The following is a 24,280-nucleotide window of genomic DNA, read 5'->3' as shown; positions in this document are numbered from 1 at the left end:
ATAAAGGCAAAAAAGCCCTCATAGCATGTCATGATGAAAAGGTATCATCAAGTAAGAAGAAACATCGAGGGTTTAATTTTAGGTAAATAAACTCATGGAACTAGTGTTACTTATGAATGATAAGAGTTTATTCTGTGAGCTAGTGAGAGTTCTCTGTGACCTAGTGAGGACGGTGATTGGTAATAGAGATATGTTTTGGGAGTCAAGTTGACTGAGCATCCAACTGATATACAGAAGTCATGTCTGCATCTGAATTTTACCTTGATAAGCAAAATCTGTGGCAAAGGACGCTGATTCGTAGGTTAGGTGCCGCATCACTGGCAATTGGAATTCCTATGTAATAAAAAAAAAAAAAATTAAGGGCAAAAAAATCATTGGTGAGTTTATTTGTCGCAGAAAAGTTGCTTATTGAGATTTATCATCACTGAGATATATCCTTTAGAGAATCGGCGATTTCTGTTATAGCTATATATGGATTTGTTTTAGTTTAATGGTGTCTGGGCCTCTCTTGTTTGTAAAAGAGGTGCTAAAATAATGATGGCTTCTTTAGCGTCTGCATGGATTCCAAGACCGTCTCGCCTCACAATCTCTCCCTCCTCTTCTTCTTCTTCTTCTGCAAATTCGAGTTCGGTGAAGCTTTGCGTGTTTTGCAGAGCTCAATATGCTGCAGATGACCTCAAATTTGTGTTGCACGACGCCATGGATTCTTCTGGAAACGATACCGCACATGCCCGAGTAAGTAATGTTTCGTCTTCGCTTTATTGTTTAATTTTGGTGAATTTGAGACGTTTTCGAGTTTTTTGGGCATTTGCTTACTCTTTTTGTCTGTGGGATTGGTTGACTTTGGTAAATCTTGTGGGCATAATGCCCCTTCCCCTTTGTCCCTTTTTTATGTATAGTTTTTGTATTTAGGCAAATTTTAGTTCTGGTTTAAGATGTTCAATTAAGGCGATCTTGTGGCATCAATGAATTTAATACGTTGTTTTTTTTATTGAAGATTTACTGAATATTTTCATGCAGCTCTCTGAAATTATTGCATTCCCATTCAGATGTAATATTCACTAGTTTTGGTTAATTGGTGCATGGTTAACGATGGGTTCAGGTTGCAAGGGAAGGTTTCTGCTCGGAGATTAAAAGATTATCTGATGTTGAGAGGGAAACAAGCATTAGCATAAACAGAGGGGTGGATTTGGCTAAAACAGCTCTTTACATAGCAGCAGAAGATGATTCCCTCGTCTCGCACTCTTCAGTCGCCCTCCCGGTGGATGCTTTCATTGAGAGGTTGGATGATCTTTCTATGGGCTATTGCTCTCACTATAGCTCTTCCTTCAGGTTGTCCCCAGAGAACTTCTTGGAGAGTCTGGACAGATACTTGTACATTAACAAGGTATATCTATATCATGGCTTGGTCCACATCGAGTTAATTTAGGGCATGATTGAATTTTCCATGAAAATTTAAGTGCTCTACTATCTTTTACATTGCAGGTGAGGGAACAAATTGATAATTTAGGATGGGACTTCAGAAATGTCACAGGAAATTATTACGTGATAGTTTTTTATATTTAATATTTTTTAAATATTCTCTGCAACAATGGATGTTATTTTTTATCACCATTGTACTTACCACAAAAAATACCAAATTTACGGTGATGGATTCATACTTAAAATTGCAATTATTTAAGCAAGGAGGCCTCTTGTTAGACTCCTTTTTGGAATTTAAGGGCCGGAAGGTAGTTTAGTAATATAAGAGAAATTTAAAAATTTTTTTTTTTGGAATTTTAGCACCCTTGCTTATTGACCTCTTTCATGTCATAGTTAATGATGCCATGGTTGCTCATGCAAGTGCAGTGGCAGACCTAAATAGACTGAAAATTTGAAAATAAAGAAAGATTTGAAAATAAAAGGAGTTTTTGGTATATATATGTATATATTGGCTACCCTAACTCAAGCACATCACAATTATTTTGCACTTAGAAGCTAAAACTTAATTGAGTATGTTTCCTGTTGGCAATAACTCATGCTTCCATAATATATGGTTTTCCTATTAATTATAAATATTGCAGTTAGTTTCCTCTGTTATTAGAAAATTATAATATATGCAATTTCATATTTTATGAGGTTGAACCTTGACCCACCCATTGATAAAGTGCTACACCCAAACTTGAGGCTCATGACAGTCCCTCCACATAAGGAGGTGAAGCTGCGTGCATCATGTCCTCCCCAAACATTTGATATGGCATTGGAGTAGCATGCACTAAGTGTTGCAATTTATTTATACAATTTCCTGTATTAAACCAAGCTATTGAACTTCTTATTGCCTGTGTTGCAAAGCTATAGGATATTCATATCAAGGAACTTCAAAGATTTTTTGATCTTGACATAAAATTAGTTAAAAATTGTTTAGATGACAAGAACCATGTGTCACGATATCCTAGGAGTGAGAGGCCCTAGGGTTGCGAGGGAATAAAATATGATTTTTGAAAATTTTGAATTTGGAGTTGCCACTAACCTATTATTTGCCTAGGTGCGGTTAGAACACCTAATTACTACTCATTTGATTGGTCACTAGACTAAACCTAGGCCAAGGAACCAGTAGTCTCGGTCTGCCTATATCAGAGTTGTGATCGAGAGTACAATTATACGAGGGGAAGGTATTCGCACCCCCTATACACCCGTTCAGCGAACGGTAACTAATTAATTATGAATTATCCCCAAATTGAATTTAATAATCTTTAATTAACTCCTTTTAAAATCAACAAACAAATAAATGAATACATAAATAAATGAACAAAATTAACAGGAGACTAAAAAATCTCAGTGCAATGTAGGAATGTCTAATAAGACCTCCAAATGAGGGGATCTTGTTAGATAAACCTCCCTCAGAGCCATGGTCTTAAATTTCCACGAAATTGTCGAAATTTCCGTCGAAATTTCCGATTTCCGTCACCCTCGAAATCGAAATGGCAGTCAATTTCCGTCTTGCATAATTTCCGTCGAAATCCCAACGAATCATCTGAAATTTATCGAAACCTCGAAATTTTAGCGAAATTTGTCGAAATTTTAACTATGCAATGAAATTTTGTCGAAATTCAATCGAGAGATTCAAGAGTGAAGTGAAATTTCTCTTTTAATTTATTTCATTTATTTTATTGAAACAAAAGGTTATCACAAGTGCTTTTGAAATTATATGAAAAAATAAACTTATAGTAACATTTTACTTAACCATTCATGTCTAAATTATCAATATTTGTATAATAAATAATTTTTAAATGATTTATGAATTTCATTTGCATTAACTGAATATGTTTAATGTACATTATCTTACAAGCATGTTTGATACACATACTATTTTACGACTTTTCCACATCATACAAAACATAGATGTATTTAATTTGTAATGTATTAGTCTTAAAACTAATATTATTATGTTTGTTAACCATTTCTATAGTTTCACAAATAATTTCATGTTTTACTACTAGTTTCCGTTATTTTTTCAAATCGAAATCGAAATTGACATTGAAATCGAAATTTCCGTCGAAATTTCCGTACTTTTGGAGCTTCGAAATTTGAGTCGAAATCGAAATTTAAGACCTTGCTCAGAGCTAATACAAGTGAGGCGTAAAATACTTCATTGCCCTTTTTAAAATCATAGGGACACGCCCACACAAAAACAAGTAAAATCATCAAAAAGTATCCTTAAAAACATTCCCAGATTTTTCAAAATCTTTGTAGGATTTTTCTAAACATTTTTAACATTTTTCCAAAAATTTATGGGATTTTTCAAAGCTTTTTCCTCATTTTTTGGTATTTTGTTTTCCATTTTTTTTATTCTGAGTCAAAATAACTAAAAATATTTTTTCCGACTTCAAAAATATTTTTTCCTATTTTCCTGATTTTTAATTATTTTTTTGCTATTTTTATCTAATTTATAAAATTAAAAACTAATTAATTTAAATTTTAAATAAAATAATAAATAATATATATATAAATGTTTCATATTTGAACTGGGTCAAGCACGCGGCAAGAAATTTTTTTTTTTTTTAATTTCTGCCAGGACGTGTCGTCAGTATAACGCCACCCTGACACGTGGTGGTCACTGAGTGGTTCTGGGAGGATATCAACGATTGATGATGTGGCACCATTTGAACCGTCTAAAGAACACCGGATCTAAGCTGAGACATGTGTCACCATCTGGTTGGTGACACGTGCCCATTTTTTTTGTTTGTATTATTTTGATTATTTGCCAGAGGGTGACACTGACGTCCCCCTACCACGTGTCACATTCTGAGCGGCTCGGATACAAGAACTAGGATTGTTGACGTGGCGTAATTTGGACTGTCCAGAGATAACATAGATCTAATGGTCCAGATCTCTCCACGTCTATCAAGCGAGACTTGGGTCAGATTGAGCCACATGTCACCGCTCGAGTTGTCACACATGTCCCACTTGACCCCAAGTATAAAAGCTTTTTTTTCCCACTTTTTTCTTTCATTTTTTCACCCGATCTGTTTCTCTCTCCTCTCTGCGATTACTCTCTCTCTCTCTCCTCTCTCTCTGTTTGTTCCCCTTCTATTCTCTAATCTTCTTTCTCTCTCTCATCTCTGGTTCTTCTTTCCTGTGTTTCTCTCCCTTTCAAATTTGAGAGGCTATTCCTCCTGCTACCAAATCTGAGTGGCTCTCTCCCTTTCACTTTCTATTCTATTGCCAGATCTAAGAGGCTATTCTTCTCATTACCAGATCTGAAAGGCTCTCTCTTTTTCTCGGTTCTAAGAAACTGTCAATATTTATCTCTCTTTTTTGCTCCATGTGTTTTCTGAACTTTGCTCGAGTGTTTTTTATTTTGCAGGCTCAACAAAAGATGGTTTTTTGGGGGGGGGGGGGGTTTCTAAAGCCTCGGAACAAGATAAGTTCTTCCTTCACCTTCCCTTTCATTCTTGTTGGTTTTGAACAGATCCCCTTGATATGATTTTGCGTTCGGCTCTAAGTTTGCAGGCGGGTCAACTCACTAAACTCAGTGAGTTTGGGTTGATTCAGGGGAGTCAACCAATTGAGTGGAGGTTAGGGTTGACTCGAGGTGAATCAACTCTCCAAACTTAGTGAATTTAGGATTCTGGTTGGGTTTTGGGTCAACCCACTGAGTTGGGTTGACTTGGGGGGGCTTTAAAAATTGGGCCCTAAGTTTGTCATTTGAAAAGAATTGGGCCTAGGTTTTTTTTTTTTTTTTTTAAGAATTGGGCCCAAGGGCCTTTGGATTAAAAAAAAAAACTGAGGTTGGTTTTTTAAAATTGGGCCCAATGTCGTTTTGGGTTAAAAAAAATGCAGTTGTTTTCTTTAAAATTGGGCCCAGGGCCCTTTGGATTTAAAAAAAAAAAAAAAATAGGGGTAGGTTTTTAAAATTGGGCCCTGGGGGCCCTTTGGTTTGTTTACAAAAAGGTTGGGCTTTTTATTTAAAAATTGGGCCTAGACCCTTTGAGTTTTAAAAAAATGGACTAGGTTTTAAAATTAAGCCTAGGGGTCCTTTGGTTTTTTTTTTTTTTTTTAAAAGTTGGGTCTTTTATTTAAAAATTGGGCTTGGGCCCTTTGGGTTTTAAAAAATGGGCTAGGGGTTTTAAAATTGGGCCCCGGGGGCCCTTTGGGTTTAAAAAGGTTTGGGCCTTTTATTTAAAGATTGGTCCTGGGACCTAGGCCTCTGGGTTTCAAAAAATGGGTCAAGGGTTTTGTTTTGATTATGGGCTTGTGGGTTAAGACGGTGGGCTTGTGGGTTCAAGTTAGAATGTGGGCTTAAGGGGTAGGTTGGACAATGGGCTTGTGGGTTCGAGTTAGAATGTGGGCTTAAGGGTTAGGTTGGACAGTGGGCTTGTGTGCCTGTCCGTATGGGAGACACTTCCTTCCTTTATTGACTGAGTACCTGAAGTATGGCAAAACTATGAAAGTAGAAAGCAACATGTAAACATACTAACCTTGTATCTTCTGCTCCTTTGGGTCTTCTTATCCCTGTGTTCTCTTTCTGTGCTCCTTCTCCTTTGTTGGGGCGTTCCTTGGTCTAGTTCTCTGTCCCCTCTGGTTGGTGGGGAACCCTTCGGTTTGCAGGACAATGGGCTTCACAGCTCTCTTCTCTGAGAATGGTATGATATTACCCTCCTTTCTTTTCACTAGGGTTTCACCCTCTAGCCTTTACCAGTAGGCCCCTTCTCTCATTATGCTACCTCTCAATCTTTTTTTTTCTCTTTGATTTCTCCCCTTCTCCATGTGTCCTCTACCCTCTGTAAAGGCTGATATTTATAGGGTTGGGGCCTCAGCCAGGATAGGCAATACACAGAACCTTCCCTTTCCAGCCCTTTTCTTATGTTCAATTTTCCCTCACGCGTGCTTTCCTTCCTATAGCAAAAATCTCATCCTTATTGCGATCGGCTGATTCTCTTTCCATATGGATCCTTGGCCAAAGATTGGGGTTGGATACATATTAGTTTTGCGATTTCTCCAATTAATTTACAGAATCACTCAAATTTTCTCCCTTTATTGCTTGATTTCTTTCTGATTTTGGATGCAGGTACCCGCAAAGATGCCTGGGATATTCTCTGCAGCTGCTGAATTTTTTTGTTTGCCCCCTGTATTTTTTGTGTATTTCTGTATTTCCCTGTATTTTCCTTTATTTCCCTGTATTCTGATGTATTTACCTGTATTCCCCACCTTTCCCTATATTTTCCTTTATTTGCTTGTATACTATGTTTTATGTATTCTGTAAAGAAATGAGAAATTTGTTATTTAAAGGGCCCAATTAAAATTTAGTGTCTACACCATGTGTTGATTACTCAAACAGCTCGTTATGTTGCATATGAAAGTCGAGAGATGATATTTTTACCCACTTGTTGCATTGGGATTGTTTTGCTTTGTCTGACAGGATTTTATTAATTCAGGGTTTTCGCCGAACCAAGGCAGGAATTCGAGCAGAACCAAGGGCTCTGTATCTTCATTCAGTATGTAGAACTCTGACTTTATTCTTTTAAGCTTATCCTTGAGGGAAAACCACTTTTGAAGGCTTTTTAACAATTTCATTATTATATTTGATCAGGTTTTGACCCATCGTTCAGGCTCTGCAGTTATGCTTTCCCTCATTTACTCAGAGATCTTGAAAATGCTTCGGTTATGGAGTGTATTGGATTTTGATGCGGAGATTTTTTTCCCTCATGATCTTTATAGTCTTCCAAGGGGCTATCATAAGCAGAGAAGCAAGGAATCTGATCAGCCACATATAATGACATGTCAAACCCTGTTGATGGAGGTAAACCTTGTTGGTTTGCCACATTTCTTTTGCCTTCTTTTCCTTGTCTTTCCTCCCAAGACTATGTCATATGGGTTGTATATATGCTAGAAAGCACGTACTTCAGTAAATTCTCAAATTATTTCTGGTGTCACTGCCTTTATAACTTCCTCAAAAATGTAATAGTTGCTTTACAATATATGGCTGAGTGTAACCTTCAACAATATTATGTTATTTGTCCTTTGTCACATGGTTATGTGAAGGAGGTCATATACATAATGTTGATGTGTAGGAGAGTAAACTGCACCTATGACAAGATCAATGGATTGGATGAGTTCATTGATGATTTAATAAATTGAGACTTGACTAGAAATTAAGTTCATGCTCCATGCTCTTTTTTCTTTTTTCCTCTACCTCTCTCTTTCTCTTTATCTCTCTCTTTAAGTAATTGACTTCATGAATTGCTAGTTGTAGAGGGGGTTCTTGTAAGGCAAAGAGAGTGCATTTTGCCCAAGCACGGCTGGGGCAATTGATGAGGGAGAGGGAAACAGGACTTTACCTGGAAAGTTACTAAGCTCCATCAAACCTCCACCATTTGCAAGTATCAATCTCAATTTGAATACTTGCAAGTCAGATCACAGGTTTGATTGAGGAATTTTTTGTTAGTTGTTTTGTCATGGTGTATGGATGTTTTTCTGCTAACATATTGGCTAGTTGAAGAGGAGCAATTGCTATTCTTATATGAAAATAGGTTAGTTGCTTACCTATGTCTATTGTTATCTGGAGAACTGAGCTAGCTTTCCATCATTCAACAATTATCACCAGCTCAGACTGAGGCTAGGCATGATAAGTGCTTGTGCAATAATTGAGAATTTGGGATGCGAAATTCGATCTTGAGCATCATTGCAAGACACAACAATTATTCTTTGATTAAAAGGTGAAGAATCTGATGAGATTGAAAATGCTCTGAAGTGGTTAGATGATATAACACTTGAGATATCAGCTACTTTTGTCTCTCTAGACCATGCATGTTAGGGGGAGATCAACAAATAAACAGTGACTATTCTGCTGATGGAACTACACTTAATTATATCCTTCTTTAGCTAAACAGCTGTCAATCGGTTAAGATAATTCCTTAAAGGTTAAAGTGGGCCAGTGGCCAATGGGGATATAATATCCGTACAGGGTGTGTGTGACAATTTCCTTCTAGTTGCAAAGGGTACTCTTTGTTAACTTTAAAAAAAATAAAATAATAAAATAAAATAAAATATCTGTTTCCTCTGTTTGACTTCAGTTTGGTGTTAGGGATTTCTTGGCTTTGTACACTTGGTCCTGTTTTATGGGATTTTCTTAAATTTTAATACAGTTTAGACTCTAGGGAAAGAGAGATTCCCTGCAGGGATCCTTCGGCTAAAAAAGTTAGCGAACATGCCATAGAGAAATAAATACCCAAGGACTTCTCCCCAGTGAAGGGAGTTGAACCTAGTGGGAATTGTCAGCAGATTTGAAGTTAACTTCTTATGTGGATATATATAATGCTAATGACTTCTCCCCAGTGAAGGGAGTTGAACCTAGTGGGGAGTTGCCAGCAGATTTGAAGTTAACTTCTTATGTGGATATATATATATTACCACTATTGGGCTTCCACCTAAGCGTTCACATGATCACTGCATTCTCTCTTACTACAACGTAGCCATCCCCCAAATATTTATATGCTTACTGGTGTCCCCATTTTCAAAAGTCTGACAATTGAACATTAGCCTTGTGAAATGTTTGAAGGTAGTAGTGTTTGGCCTAGCAATAGTCCCTATTCATTTCCTATGCACTTTGTGGGAAAAGAGATGGGTTATGGCAGACGTGTACAGATTATTGTGCTCTAACGACAATAGCAGTCAAAGATAATTTTTCAATTCCCACTGTTGATGAGTTGCTGAACAAACTACATGGTATCTTTGTGCATTTTTAGGTGTTCTTTGATGACATTCTGATCTACAACGCTTCTCTGTAGGACCATTTATCTTATTTGGAGGTAATTTTTTAAATTTTTAAGGGATCATAATAGTTTATTAAACAGTCAAAACACTCCTTTGGGTAGAAAAACATGGAATATTTGGGGGACATAACATCTCAGACCACAAAAAGTGCATGCTTGAGTGATTAGCTTCTAAATATCTTTGGGCATTATGAGGATTTAACGAAAATATGACTCTATTGTTCAGAGGTGCATACACATTTAGATAATCTTGAGCTGAAATGTCATGATCCCATTAATTTAAACGCAAACATTTGAAAGGCACATGCATATTAGTGAAAATATGACAGAGTTATGCTTAGATGACCTTGGGCTGTAATGTTCTGTATAGAATAATAGTGATTTATGTGTATATGGAGGCATTCTTCTAGGATTTATTGTTCTAGGCTTTTGAACGGTATTTTATAGTTACGCTAAAGATTGACATAAGAAATATAAAAAATATGAGAATTTTAGTCTGGTTATAATAGCTTCTGTTATATATTTATCTCATAAAAAGACTATCGTCAGTTTTACCAAGGTGCGGGAAGGGCATCAATATTATTTATAATGTTATCAATAGTATCTGTTCTGGGTTAATGGGATCTATATGAATGCTTTAATTAGTTTGCCAACATTTTTTGTAATTGTTTTAGTGTTCATATATTTTTCTTTTTTCCCATTTAAATGTTTCATGTAGCGTTTATAATGTTACCATATATTTTTTTAAGATTGTACTTTATTGGAAAGAAAAATATTAGGGTTGGTTGATTTGTGGAATACAGTTTTTTTTATTTCCATTTGTATTTTTTTGAAAAAATTACAAAAAATGCTACCTTATTTTTGGAAATTGACCTTTTATTGTTTCCATCTTTTCCATACAAATGTTTGAAAACTGGAAAACAAGGTAGCATTTTTTGTAATTCTTTGAAAACTGAAGATAGAAAATGAAAATCACTTTCAGAACTGATAAGCCCTTGATATTTGATATTTTCCAGTAAAGCTAATGAACTGTAACATGTGTTGAGGATATAAAGAAAGCTCCACAATTCCCCAGTGGGGAGGGGGGGGGGGGGGGGGAGGGGGAATGTAGAATTAAAATCCCTCCCCCTTCCTTCCAAAAAAATAATAATAATAGCAGAGACTAAGTGTAAAGTTTTAAATATTGATTTTTTCCATGATTTTAACCCTTCTGTTAGAGAACCTAATCTTACGGCCTTACCAGTTTTAATGTAGTTATTTAGCATTACTGCATGTGTAACTGTTGTGTTAGTAAGCGTGTGCTAGTAGGGGTAACACGGTCATCGTTATGTACTTGGCATATATTATAAATAGGAGAGACCTATAATATGATTTGTTCTTCCAATTTATCCAATTCTTCAACATGTTATTAGAGCTATAGTGGCGAGGAGGTCCTGAGTTTTAGTCTTGTTGCCTGCGTTAATTGTTTGTTTGATTGTTAAGAATTATCTTATTCCTTACAATGGGTGTTTTTTAGTGCATGCTTATCCTCAACTGCACGTGCAAAGGAGTGTTAGGCTTTATATACATTGTTGGCCACAACCTAACTGCTTAAGCTGTTAGGTAAAGTGGTAATCTAACGTGAAGAGGGATGGAATAGACTTTTTGTACCAAAGTCCACTGATCACCCTGTACATGAACCGTAAGTTTTCATCATCTGGCACTTTTGGCAAATTAAGGCTACGGGGAGGCATTACAGTTGCCGACCTCCCTCAAGTCAATCATTTTTTACTTCCTTGTTTGTGCAGCTACTGTTTCTATGGCAGTCAAACTCTTCTTCCTCCTTCCTCTCACTAATGTTCAACCATTTTGACCATGACCTGGCGGTTTAGGCTGTTAGGTAAAGTGGTAATCTAATGTTAAGTTCAATATCTTTCATACCTTTTGTTCTCACATAAGGACTTTGTTTCACGTACCAAGATACTCGTAGTGATAATGCTAAGGAGTACTTAAGTTCCAGTTCACTATCTATGACTAACTCTAGTATAATCCATGAGTCAGCTTGTGGTCACACTCCACAACAAAATGGAGTTGCTGAGTGAAAAACAGGCATGTTCAAAGTTTTTGGAGTGATTCGTTGCTCACTACTTGCTCTCTTATCAATAAAATAACATCATCTATCCTTGGTGGTAAAATCCCATATTCAGTTATCTTCCCAGAAGCTCCTTTGTTTTCACTTCCTCCTTATATATTTTATTGTGTCTTTGTCCATCATCCAGGTCTAGGAACGAATAAGTAGGATTCTTGTGCTAGAAATTGCATTGTTCTGGGTACTCTTGTACTCAAAGGATATCGATGTTATAACTATACTTTGCCTCAAATTCTTTTGTCTCTACTGATGTCACATTCTTTAAGTCTACACAATATTTTGATTCCTTAGAGTTCTTTTCTATGCCTAGCCTCCCAGATCCTAGCTATTATCTCTGTCCAGGCTTCCTACATCTTCATCTAGTTTAAGTCCTTCTCATCGTAATTTGCATACATGGTGACTCAAAAGGCGAAGGGCCTCCTCCAACTTGTACTTCTAGACCTCTAGTTCCTTGTTGGATGACCTTATTTTCCAAGATGTTGATCTTCCTATTGCTGTCCAGAAAGGTAAATGCACTTGTATGCAACATCCAATCTTTAATTTTGTTTTCTATGGATTCTTGTCACCCTCATGTTACTTTTTTGTTAGTACTCTGTCTTCTATTACTCTTCCAAAATCTGTTTCTGGAGCCCTTCCCCATTTAGGGTGGAAGACTGCAATGGTTAAAGAGAAGCGTGCATTACAGGATAAATGACACACCAGCCCTTCCTCCTAATAAGTATGTGGTTGGTTGTCATTGGGTGTATGCAATGAAAGTCAATTTAGATGGCTTTGTGGCTTGTTTGAAGGCATGCCTTGTTGTTAAGGGATACACTTATGTGTATGGTTTGGATTATTTTGACAGTCTCCCCAGTCACCAAGCTTGCCTCAGCTTGTTTGTTCATCTCCCTAGCTGCCATGTGTCATTGGCCTCTACATTAATTAGATGTAAATAATGCCTTTCTACACGCCTTCCTACGTTGATCCTTAAGAGGAGGTCTATGGAGCAAGCACCTAGGTTTGTTGCTCAAGGGGAGTCACAATTGTGTTAGCTCAAGAAATCCTTGTATGGTCTCCTAGAGCATGGTTTGGTCTATTTAGTGCCATGGAACTTGAGTTTAGTCATCAATGATGTGTGATAGGTCACTTTGTATTTTATCTTCATACTGCTTCGAGTAGGATTTTGCTCACTGTATATGAGGATGATATTGTGAGTACTGGTGGTGATGATTAAGGTATCCAGCCAGAAGCATTTTCTACAAGCTAAATGTTAAACCAAAGATTTAAGGTAACTGAAATACTTCTTGGGTATGTAAGTATTCAAATCTCATATGGAGACTGTCTTATCATAGAGGGTGTATGTTTTAGACCTTTTAGATGGGATAGAGCTGTCAGGATTTAAACCTGTTGATGCATCCATGGATCCTAACAACTTATTGTGAGATCTATGTGACTATATGGCTGTCCTTGGAAGATACTGGAGACTTGAGAGGAAGTTGAACTATCCCATAGTCACTCAACCTGATACATCTTCGCAACAAGTGTTGTGAGCCAATTTGTTGATTTTTCAAGAACAAGTCACTGAGATGCAATCATTCATATCTTTTGATACCTCAAAGGAGCAGCTAGGAGAGATCTCTTGTATCAAGATCAAGGTCACACTTATGTTCAGAGATATATAGATGTAGATTTGGTTGGATCTCCTGTACGACAGAAGATCCACAATCAGTAATGCGTCTCTATTGGTGGTAACATGCTATTCTAGAAAGTAAGAAACAAATTATGGTGGTCCTGAGTGTTAAGTCGCAGTATCAGGCCATAGCCCACACTTCATGTAAGCTTATTTGGCTAAAGAATATGTTAGAAGAACTTGGTTTCAACATTCTCGGGCTATGGAGTTGATATGTGATAATTAAGCTACTATTCACATTGCTCGCAAACCAATCTTCCGTAAGTGAATGAAACACATAAAAGTTGATTGTTACGTTGTTTGAGAGAAATTTACCCCCTGTTTGGTTTGCGGAATCAGACCTAGAATGGAATCAAATTTTAGGAATGGAATTGCAATCCTATGTTTGGTTTGCAAAATCAAGAGTGGAATTGTATTCCGGCTGGAATACGATTCCTACATATGGAGGAATCATGATTCCAGTCCAAATGGGCTGGAATTGGTCTTCATTCCATGGAATCAAACTAATTTTTTAATTAAAAAAAAAATGCTAAAAACAGCAAGAAATTCTAGTAATACTAATTAATAATTATTATTACCATTATAATAAAAATAATAACAACTAGTAATAATTTTAATAACAATAATATTTATTATTATGTACATAATAATAACAAAAAAGAACAATATTAATATTAAAAAATAAATAATAATCATTATTATTATTTTAAGGATAATAATAATTATAAAAATGATAAAAATAGTAATAAAAACAATAAAAAATAATAATTACACTAATAATAATTACTATTATGAAAAAAAAAAAAAAACAGCTATAGTAAGGACAATAATTATTATAGAAATAATAATAACTAATAATCACAATGGCAATAATATTTATTACTATAAAAAAAATAATAATAAAAAAACAATAATAATAAAAATGAAAAATAATTATTATTTTAAGGACAATTATTATTTTTAAATAATAAAAATAATAATAACAGAAAGAACAATAATAATAATAATGAAAAGGAACAATTTTCATATTATTTTAAGGATAAGAATTACTATAAAAAACAAAAAACGATAATAACAATAAAAAATAATATTAACACTAATAAAAATCACTGTTATAAAATAAAAATAAAAATAAAAATTAAATTATATGTATTAGGGATTTTTATAAAAAATGACTTATTTTTCATTCCATTAAAAAGTCATTGAATAATACCAAATGTTAGAAAGAAATTGAAATTGGATTCATACAGTCATTCCATGTGAGCCAAACGCAATAATTACATTCCACAAGCAATTCCATTCCTATCTTAATTCCATTTCTCCCTTGATTACTTTCCTACTTCAATTTCATTCCGCAAACCAAACGGGGGGTTAGTAGAAGGTCATTACAATGACTTATATGAAGACTGAATTCCAACTTGTTGATTTATTCATTAAGCCTTGGAAGGTGCTTGAGATAAATCCATTTGTAACAAGCTAGGAGCATATGTTATCGATGCTCCAGCTTGAGGGGGGAATGTTACCAGTTACTGTGGTTATTTAGTGTTACTGCTGTGTGTTATTGTTGTGTTAGTAAGCATGATTTAATAAGGGTAATATGGTCACTATAGTCTATAGGCATATATTATAAATAGGAGAGACCTATCATTGTCATTAGGTCTTCCAATTTACCCAATTTGTCTAACCTAAAACAGTGAAAAAAATACCATATATATATATATATATATATAAAGAAATACTATGAAAATTATAGCAATTCGATTCCAGATAAAATTCAGAAACCCAATCTAGACCCAGATTAGTAGCTCTTAAGAAAAAATTTCATTACCTAAAAATAAGTATTCAACTACAGAAGCAAGCAACAATAAGGGAGCAGAAGCAAAGGAAGAGACTAGAAAGGGAGATGCAGATGAGGACATTCAGTGCAATGCTATAGATTGCCTCTGCCTTTCTGATGTAATTTGCAAGATTTTGGTAGCCAAATTCAAATGCTACAGCCTTTTGTATCTCCAATCATGTGTATATTTGTGCATGCAGCAGCACCACCACTGATCAAAAAATAGTTAAACTGAAAAAGACCAAAAGAAAAAAAGGTGGGGGTGCAATGGCAGATTAAAAAACGAGAGAGAAAAACGTTACAGCAGAAATAAAATGGCTTGAGCCACAAATTCAAATGAGAAGGTATTGCACAGAATTACGATAAGAATCAGAAATTGCTCACAAATTTGTATGGCAGGAAATGTCTGAGAAGGGCATGGTTGAAGCATTGAGTTATTAGTATCAAAGAAAGATAGAATTTACTCAAAAATTTATGAAGAACAATTACAGAAAACCAACAAAAATAGAGACCAAATTGCATGAACATCAGGTGAACTCTAGATTCAAGCTGCAGAGCATTGAGATCTGATAATGACAGAACAAAATAGTTCCAGAATGCTAGTTCCAGATTGCAAGACCAAAAAGAGAGACCCAAATTGCATGAACATTAAACAGGCTTCAAATCCAAATTGCTGAGCTTCGAGATGCAGTCATCATTGATGCAGGGGTGGGGTTGTTGTTGGCGTGGGAGGAGGAGGTCAGGCTTTGGAGGAATTGGAGGGACAAGGAGCATCAATTATGTTTCTGAATTTCATTAAGTTGTGCATGTATATCTCACAGAATGAGAGGCTTTTAGAGGGCATCACAGAGTAAGACTAAATAGAGGCTATTAGGAGCAGCGAAAAGGCTCTGAAGCTTATGGTGAGATGCTTTAAGAGTTAGAATAAGCTAAGTAATGGTTATTTATATTTTTTACTTCAGTTGCTAAGCTGATTATGAAACTTAAGAGGTAATTATGAAGTTAAATTGTTGCATCACAAATATCATGACATGTGTGCTAATGTATCCCCTTCAACCACCTGTCACAAAAGAAAGGAATAAAAAAACACCATAACAAAAAATAATAATTAGAGAAAAGAAAAGAACAAAAATATAAAGAAAAAGTTGCTGAGCATAAAGCTGATGATACCTGGAAATATTTCTTCTCATTTATATGTAGGGTTCTACATGTTTGGAATCATATTTAATGGTTGGTATAAAACATTTGTGCTTTTTGTTATCTATATCTGTGGTTGAATATCTTAAGTACATATGTTGACATCTTAAGGTCTCAGCCTTCTTTTGGATTTTATATTTTTCTGTGTACTAATTGAGAAATTCTTGCCTCATTTAGTTTTTGTTCTTGTTGTACACTGCATGTTCAGACACTGAGAAACTTGAAAGAAGTTTTCTGGCCATTTCAACATGATCATACCAGGAGTTTATTCCTAAGGGCAGCGCACGCTGCTAACTGCATTGACAGATCAAAATCCGTTGAAGAAAGGTCTTTCAACTAAAATCTATATGTTCTTTGTTCTCCATACTATAATTTTGATATAATCTAGGAGTTTATTCTTTTTCTCCCCCACCCCCCCCAAACTTATGCAGACATATAATTTGTTTATTGCAGTGGTTTTGAGCTGGCCTCTGCAAAGGCTGCTCAACATAGGCTGGAACGTGGTGTTTGGACTACTGTACGGTTTGGGGACATGAGGCGTGCATTATCTGGTGGGTGTGATGTGTAGCTTCTCTGAACGTTGTTACTTTTGTGCCCTTTTAATTGTTTTTATGATTAAATTGTTCCTATTGATGGCGGTAAATGTGGCAGCAGACACAAAAAATCAATGAACCTTTAAGTTGAGTTAATTTATTCATTTAAATATAGATGGAGCCTACACTCACACTCATATCAGAATAAAATTTGTGCCTGTGAGTCTGTACTCCACATACACAAGTAACACGTCCACTTCCAGTCTTGAAAAGCTTGTGAGGCTTTATCTCAAGGATAATACCTCAATTCACTTACTTGATGCTCAAGATCTCCCAAGCCTTCTGCCTATAACTTGTAAAGAAATTAATTATATGGACTGATGTACAATTATTTCTGTTTTTTCTAATTTTTAGTCATAAAGTAAGTGAGAACCTGGTAGTATCTTAACCTTTTGCAGCCTTTAGCGTTGCCACCTTAGTATGACAAAAACCTACATCTTATGATGGAAATCATGGGTGGACTGGGTATTCTACACCTATATGGTTTTACTTTGGAGTCTTTTAGTTTAGGATTGATTTTATTTCCTTCTTTATACCTTATTCCGTAATTGTTTGGGATTTTGTTTTAGCACTGAAATATTTAAAAGCCTGGTTGTAATGTCTTGGATACCTTTTCTTTGTCCTCCTTTACTTGATTGAATGAACAGGGTACTTGGAATTGTACTCTTTCTTTACTGGGGCCTTTTTGTCAATAGAAGGCCATAAATTATGCCTTGTTAGTAGATATTAATCTAGGCTGTATATATTTTCATATTTCTCATAACTACAAGCTAGCAAGATACATGTTTGGGAGCACCAAGTCACCCCATCAAACAGGCAAAAAAATAAGGAAAAAGCAACGGGCGATAACAATGACTACAAAGACTGACAAAAAAAATTAGAATAAGGACAACCTGACGTCTGTAGTATCAAATCCAGCTGCAAGGTATACCTCTCCCAGAAAACATCGGACCCTGATTTCTTGTAGCATTTCTTGGTATAATAGGAATGAACCACATCCGCCAAGAAGCCAATCCATGCATCATTCTCCATTCTATTCGACCACCACGCATCATCCGAGCTAATCAAGCACCCGTTTTGACCACAACAGAGACTGGACCAAACAGGACCCAAACATGACCACATGACGCTGGAACCAGACCCAACCATTACACCCTGCCATACTGATGGTGTTTTCGATGAACCACCGAAGCATCCTGGAGCCCATTTTCTTCAGCTGAAACTGAATCCTCCGGATGGAACAGGAACTTCATTCCCTCCAAATCGGAAAGCTGGTTGGGAACCGTCACCTGGCAGCATTGACTCATCATCCTCCTCCATCCAATATGTCTCAAGAATTTTCACTGTTTTCTCATAGATTTCATTGTTGTCATGGCTCTGTAGGTTCCAATTTTCTCCTGATCCTCTGCATCATCAATCATTTGAGCACATAGATTCACACCACCAGCATTACCCAGATTCTTCTCAACTTCCCCAACTTTTTAGATATTTTCAAGCCCTTCTAAAATAACAGTAACAATCCTAGGATTGGGACAGACCAGAAGATCACACAATGGCTTGATACACGCTTGGCTCACAAGGTACTTGATTTTCTCGTGAGTACCGCCAGACATAGCGTTTGAAATTGCCCGCACAGCTTCCTTTTTTATATCAAACTCAGCATTTTGCAGAAGATGGACAAGAGGCCCTATTATATTAGCCTCAATAACAGCTTGGATCTGTTCCTTGTTCCCAGCAGTTATATTTGTGATAGTCCTGCATGCTTCCTTCTTAATGCTCTTCTTATAGTTATTGGTCAGCAAATTCAGAAGGCAGGGAAGTGCCCGATGGTTGATGATACACTGAGTTTGCATGTCATCTCCAGTGACAATATTCCCAACCGTACAGAGAGCAGGAATGAGAACAGAAGGAGACAGGTGAAGTAAGAGCTCAACCAATCGTGCACACACACCTGCTTCAATAACAGCTTGGATTCTATCATTTGTATCGTCTGAAAGATAAGATAGTGTCCAACACTAGTGTTACCCCTTGAGCTAGCTTTTGGGGTTGAGAAGGCTCTAGACCACCCAACACTGGTATCAGAGTCATGGTTCAACATTCTCCCAGAGATGCCGGTTGCATGATGCTTCCGATTTAGAGCCCAGTGTGTGAGGGGGATATTGTTGGGTTTTCCTACATCAGTTTTGGAAGGAGCTGGTGGTCAGTTATTAAGTGTGAGGGAAAGCCCCATCCCTTGAGCTAGCTTTTGGGGTTGAGAAGACCCTAGACCACCCAACACTTTTGCCCTCCATTATTTTTGTTTTTCTCTTCTCCTCCCACATTCTTCATCTTCTCTCTCTTGACTACTGTTGTCTGACCATGTCCACTATACCACTTCGTTTCACATATTAAACTACAAAACCAACAAATGGTACAAATGCATGATGGTTACCTCTAGCAGAAAAAATGATGCTCAAAACCTATAAGCTAAGATTGAATTATATGAATTGCTCTTAGATTGCATTTGTTATAATGTAAATTTTTGTCACCCTAGAGAAGTATTAAGTTTGAAGCTTTAGGTCAAACAACCACCAATGAGCTATATAAAAAATTAGAAATAAAATAAAAAATTTTGCAATATCTATTGTATTTTAGTGTAGAAGCTTCTTTCCCTTTACAATATTTTATGGTTTTTTGAATATTATGCTAATTTGTACTAACAATAGATCATTTGTTAAGGAATTGAAGAGTCAGAACAGTATCACGCAGCTAAATAAGAAATGATAGAGGTAGTAATTGACACCAAAAATTACGTGGAAAACCCCCTAACAAATTTGAGGGAAAAATCACGGGCAAGACTGGAAGGAATCCACTATGAAAAAAAGGATGTTACAACTTCTCTCTAATTACAAGAGGGGAACAATGATAACTCTCTCTTGAATTAGGAGTATACAAATCTCTCTATAAAATAGGAGAAACTAGAAATAGGCTACAAAAGGAAACACTTTGTAGGAGAGTACTTGATTTCTCTCTCTTTGGAGTTGGATTTGGAGATGCTTGAGATGATATCTTCCTTCTCCACCACTTCCCGATTTATAGGGGTTTATAAGCCTCCTTTTTCGACAGGTAGGTTGGGTAGCTCATCAACCTTTGAATTGGTATAATGGTAGGTTTGGTAGCTCACCAACCTTTGAATTGGAATTATGGTAGGTTTGGTTGCTCATCAACCTTTGAATTGGAAATGACTTTACAATTCAACATTTTCCCACTTAAAGTCATTTTCAAACATCTTTTCATCCTTTCTAGTCTTGCCAGTTCCATGCTACTTATGTTTCTGCTAGGCCATAAGAAGATCTACACCATATAAACTTGCCAAGGTTGATTGGTTTTGTGATGACATCTGCTAGGTTGTCTTTGGTGCGAATCTTTTACATGTTCACACTTCCTTCCTCCACAACTTCTCGAATGAAGTAATACTGTACTTTGATGTATTTTGTCCTCCACCTTTAGAGACAATTTCTATTTCGTCATATAGAATTTCTTCATCACTTGAGGTACTCGCAAAACATCCTTGAGAATTTGATTCCTCGGGATCTTTATCTACATTCTTCTTTCTATCCCAACAATCCTTTGCAATGTGCCCTTTTTTGCCACAATTGTAGCATTTAAAATTCTTCTTAATACTTGACTTTGATCTACCATGATTGTAACTCCCACTAAAACCACGTTCTGTTGATCTTCCTCTTGTCATCGGTAATGCCTCCACTGGCTAAGAATTTGATTTTCTTTCTTGTTTTTGCGCCGGGATTTCTCTTCCGGAACAGCTGCTGCAACATCATCAAAGACTAGATAATTTGAAAGAATATTATTTGTTAAGTTGATGATGAATTGATCATACAAATCTAGTAGGCTCTAGAGTAGAAGCTCCGCTCGTTCGTTTCGCTCAATCTTATGGCCTAAGGCTGTAAGTTGGAAAAACATCATACTAAGGTTGTTGATGTGTTCCATCACCGATGTGGATTCACTCATTCGAAGCGTATAGAGTAGCCTCTTTAAGAAGATTTTATTATAAAGTGACTTATCCTCATAGAGTTTTGTCAGCGCATCCCAAATTTCTTTTGCTGACTTTTTCTCCTCAATTCTTGATAACACCGAATCTGCCAATGCTAGATGAAGATTGGCCACAGCATTGTCATCCATCTCGCTCCATTTTTCGTTAGTTAGCCCTGTTGTTCTGTCTCTTATTGCCGCTAAGCAATTGTCCTTCCTCAAGATTGCCTACATCTTCAATTTCCAAAGGGAGAAATTACACCCATTGGACTTCTCAATTTCAAACTTTGCTGCCATCATAGTAGATAAGATCTGTTCCTCCACTAAACCAGCTCCCACTTTTTTCCGTAAACAATATCGTATACACGAACAGTAAATAAATACAACTGTATACTTGAACAAATCTCGTATACGTTAACAATATTGTAAAAGTATACGGCGACACGTATGAATAACAGTCGTGAATAGTAACCCGTAACACAAGGCTCTGATACCACTGTTAGGGAATTTATGGGTCAGAACAGTATCACGCAGCTAAAATAAGAAATGAGAGAGGTAGAAATTGATACAAAAAATTACGTGGAAAACTCCCTAACAAATTGAGGGAAAAACCACGGACAAGACAAGAAGGAATCCACTATGTAAAAAAGGATGTTACAACTTCTCTCTTTTAATTACAAGAGGAAAACAATGATAACTCTCTTTTGAATTAGGAGTATACAAATCTCTCTATAAAATAGGAAAAACTAGAAATGAGCTACAATAGGAAACACTTTGTAGCAGAGTACTTGATTTGTCTCTCTTTGAATTTGGATTTGGAGATGCTTGGGATCTCTTCCTTCACCACTTCCCTATTTATAAGGGTTTGTATGACTCCTTTTTCATAAGGTAGGTTGGGTAGCTCACCAACCTTTGAATTTGAATCAAGGTAGGTTTGGTAGCTGACCAACCTTTGAATTGGAAATGACTTTACAATTCAACATCATTGAACTGTAATATATGTATGTATATATATATATATATATGTATGTATATATATATTTGAAGGATTTGATTTGAAAGAAGGCCAATGTGTATGGAAGAGAGTTGTATTTGTGATTATTAACCAATGAAAAGACTTCAAGAATTTTTTAAACAGTATTTTATGAAGTTTAAGCGCCAAAGAAGGGTTTTGTATAAACACATCCCATATTACATCTGTTAAAAAGACATATGAACCCCACCATATAGGTGAAACCATTCTATTGTGTAAAATTATTCTTGGTGTACATAATACAATTTTCAGAATGCACTGAACAGTATGAAAATTTTAGAAAATATTTATTATCAAAAAGAAAAGTGATAACCAGGACTCAAATAGAGTCATTGCTTGGATCCAATCAATGATACGAAAGCATTTCAATTTTTCTATGTGAAAGAAAATGAAATAATTTTGAACTCTACATTTCATCCCTGGATAAAGTTAAGTTTTGTTTCTGTACAGTTGGTCTGTTGATGTACCTCTGTTGATGGGGGCCAAGGAGGTCTCTAGTCAGTGTTCATCTCTGTTCTTTTTTCTGGATACATTTACTTTTGCCGTTCCTACATACAAGTTCTATTGGAATATCGAAGCTCCTTTCTAAACGTAGAAGGGGAATTTTCACCATTGTCTTGAATATGTTTGCATTCATCTGGAAACTGTTATTATTTTGGCAGCATGTGAACGTCTTGTTCTCCTGGAAACTGATGCCAGTGAGTTAAGAGATTATAGCATTCTGCTTTACCACTGTGGATTATATGAGGAATCAATGCAATTTCTCAAATTATATCAGGACACAAAGGTAACATTCCACTCGAGATTGGCATAAAAATGTGCCTAAATGATTATTTCTTGATTAAGGAGTTCCATGCTTCCATCCATGTATTGCAGGATCCTTCAGTGCAGAAGCAGGCATCCAATTCAATTAGCAGCTTGGAGGAAGATGCGGTGGAGAAGCTAATGATACGCCTCAACCTCATTTTGATGGAGGAAGGTTGGAGCAGATCATCATATGTCACAAGTTTCTTTACTAATAACTCTGAACCATGGTAGTGTTTCATATGCAATCATGCATAAAAAATGCAAAATAACCTAAAGAGAGAATTATCAAACAAAACCCTTTAAAAATTTGAGTTGATTACACGATTATCTCCATTATTTAAGATACTGTGCTTTAATTTCTGCTATTCAATATATCTGTTAGCCAATTCTAAAGAAAGCACTCAGGACAATTATGTCTCAACCATCTGTGACCTCAAAAAAAAAAAATGTAAAAATAACAAAGTTGACATGATTAAAACCGTTTGAAGATCTTCAGATAGGAACTCTGTTTAGTGATGTTAATTTTTTCATTTTTACTATTTTGGGTGACGTAACAGTTGGTTGAGACATAATTAAACTAGGTGTGAGCTTTTATTTGGCTAACTGCAGGACAAAGATCAAAGCGGAGTATTTGAAATAAGGAGATGATTTTTGTGCAATTTACTCAGACTTAGGGACTCTGTACACTGATGCGGTGGCTCATAGATTATGGTCCCTTCCATGAGGAGAAGCAAAGCCCTACCCAAAAATTTTGAGATCCAATGGATTTTATTTTATTGTGAAATGTTTAGTTCCTCATGGGGGAGTAGGGTTCCATTGATGAGTCAAAATTGAAGCACACTGCATAATAGATGTTGAAAGACTATGGATATGATTCTTCTCAGATTTGATGACATCATTGAAATAGAAGTTTTTGTTGGTGTACTGATGACGAAAAGAATCATATGAACATCTGTAAATATTCACCGTGTATTTTAGATGTTGGGATGTATTCTTACTTGATATGTTTAAAAATGTTGAAATTCTAGAAATGGAGTGGTATTTTCTGATCTTTTAAAAATGGAAAATGTGAAGCGAAAAATATGTTTCCACCTGTTTCTTTTCTCGTCTCTCTCTCTCTCTCTCTCTCATCTTCTAGGGGTGATTGTAGAACAACTTTTGGGGAGATTAAATGATTTGATTTGGTGCGATAGCGTCAAGTATTTAGAGTGCATTAATACAACAACAGTAAAAATAACAAGAAGTCCTAAGTCTCACTAAGTCAGACAATATTAATGGTTATGTTTATTTCATATTTGATGGCAGGATAACGAAATGAGTTGAATTTTCATTCTAGCTTTTTGTTTCTTATATCTTTGTGTCCTTTCTTATATTTTCAAGATTCTTATGCTTGTATTTTGATTACACTTGAAAATTTAGTCAACCCTTGCTATCCTTAGCATATATATATATATATATGAAATAAACGCTCCTTTATGCTCCATCCTCATCAAAATCTTTCAAAGCTACTTCACCACAATATATATATGTTAAAATATTTTATCGATGCTAATAGGAACATATTAAAGATATATGCAGTAACACAATCTTTCCAACCCTAGAGGATCTTAGCCATACATAATAATTGGACTAATAGGCCTTTCATCTAAAAAAACTTTGTTGTTTAAACAAAACCTATAATATTTGGTGCTGCTCATAATACCATGCCAATTCTATTGTGCTGCTTATGGGAA

The 24,280-nt window shown here is 35.9% G+C and overlaps 1 protein-coding gene and 1 pseudogene across 1 annotated transcript; one reads left to right on the top strand and one right to left on the bottom strand.

Annotated features, from left to right (window-relative positions):
* The first annotated feature begins 389 nt into the window (after window positions 1–389).
* LOC131163752 (uncharacterized) lies at window positions 390–23,640 on the top strand. The gene is made up of 8 exons (XM_058120461.1): window positions 390–735; window positions 1,103–1,387; window positions 6,918–6,977; window positions 7,073–7,282; window positions 16,294–16,412; window positions 16,539–16,636; window positions 22,403–22,527; window positions 22,617–23,640. Exons 1-8 carry the CDS (start codon window positions 535–537, stop codon window positions 22,776–22,778), a joined length of 1,260 nt encoding a protein of 419 aa, XP_057976444.1. The 5' UTR covers window positions 390–534; the 3' UTR covers window positions 22,779–23,640.
* LOC131164421 (importin subunit alpha-1-like) lies at window positions 17,395–20,857 on the bottom strand (annotated as a pseudogene).
* Window positions 23,641–24,280: the final 640 nt, after the last annotated feature.

The sequence above is a fragment of the Malania oleifera genome, chromosome 9, assembly GCF_029873635.1.
Source record: "Malania oleifera isolate guangnan ecotype guangnan chromosome 9, ASM2987363v1, whole genome shotgun sequence".
Classification (NCBI taxonomy): Eukaryota; Viridiplantae; Streptophyta; class Magnoliopsida; order Santalales; family Ximeniaceae; genus Malania; species Malania oleifera.
Note: the sequence above shows the minus strand (reverse complement) of the source record. Positions and strands in the feature narration are given on the sequence as shown.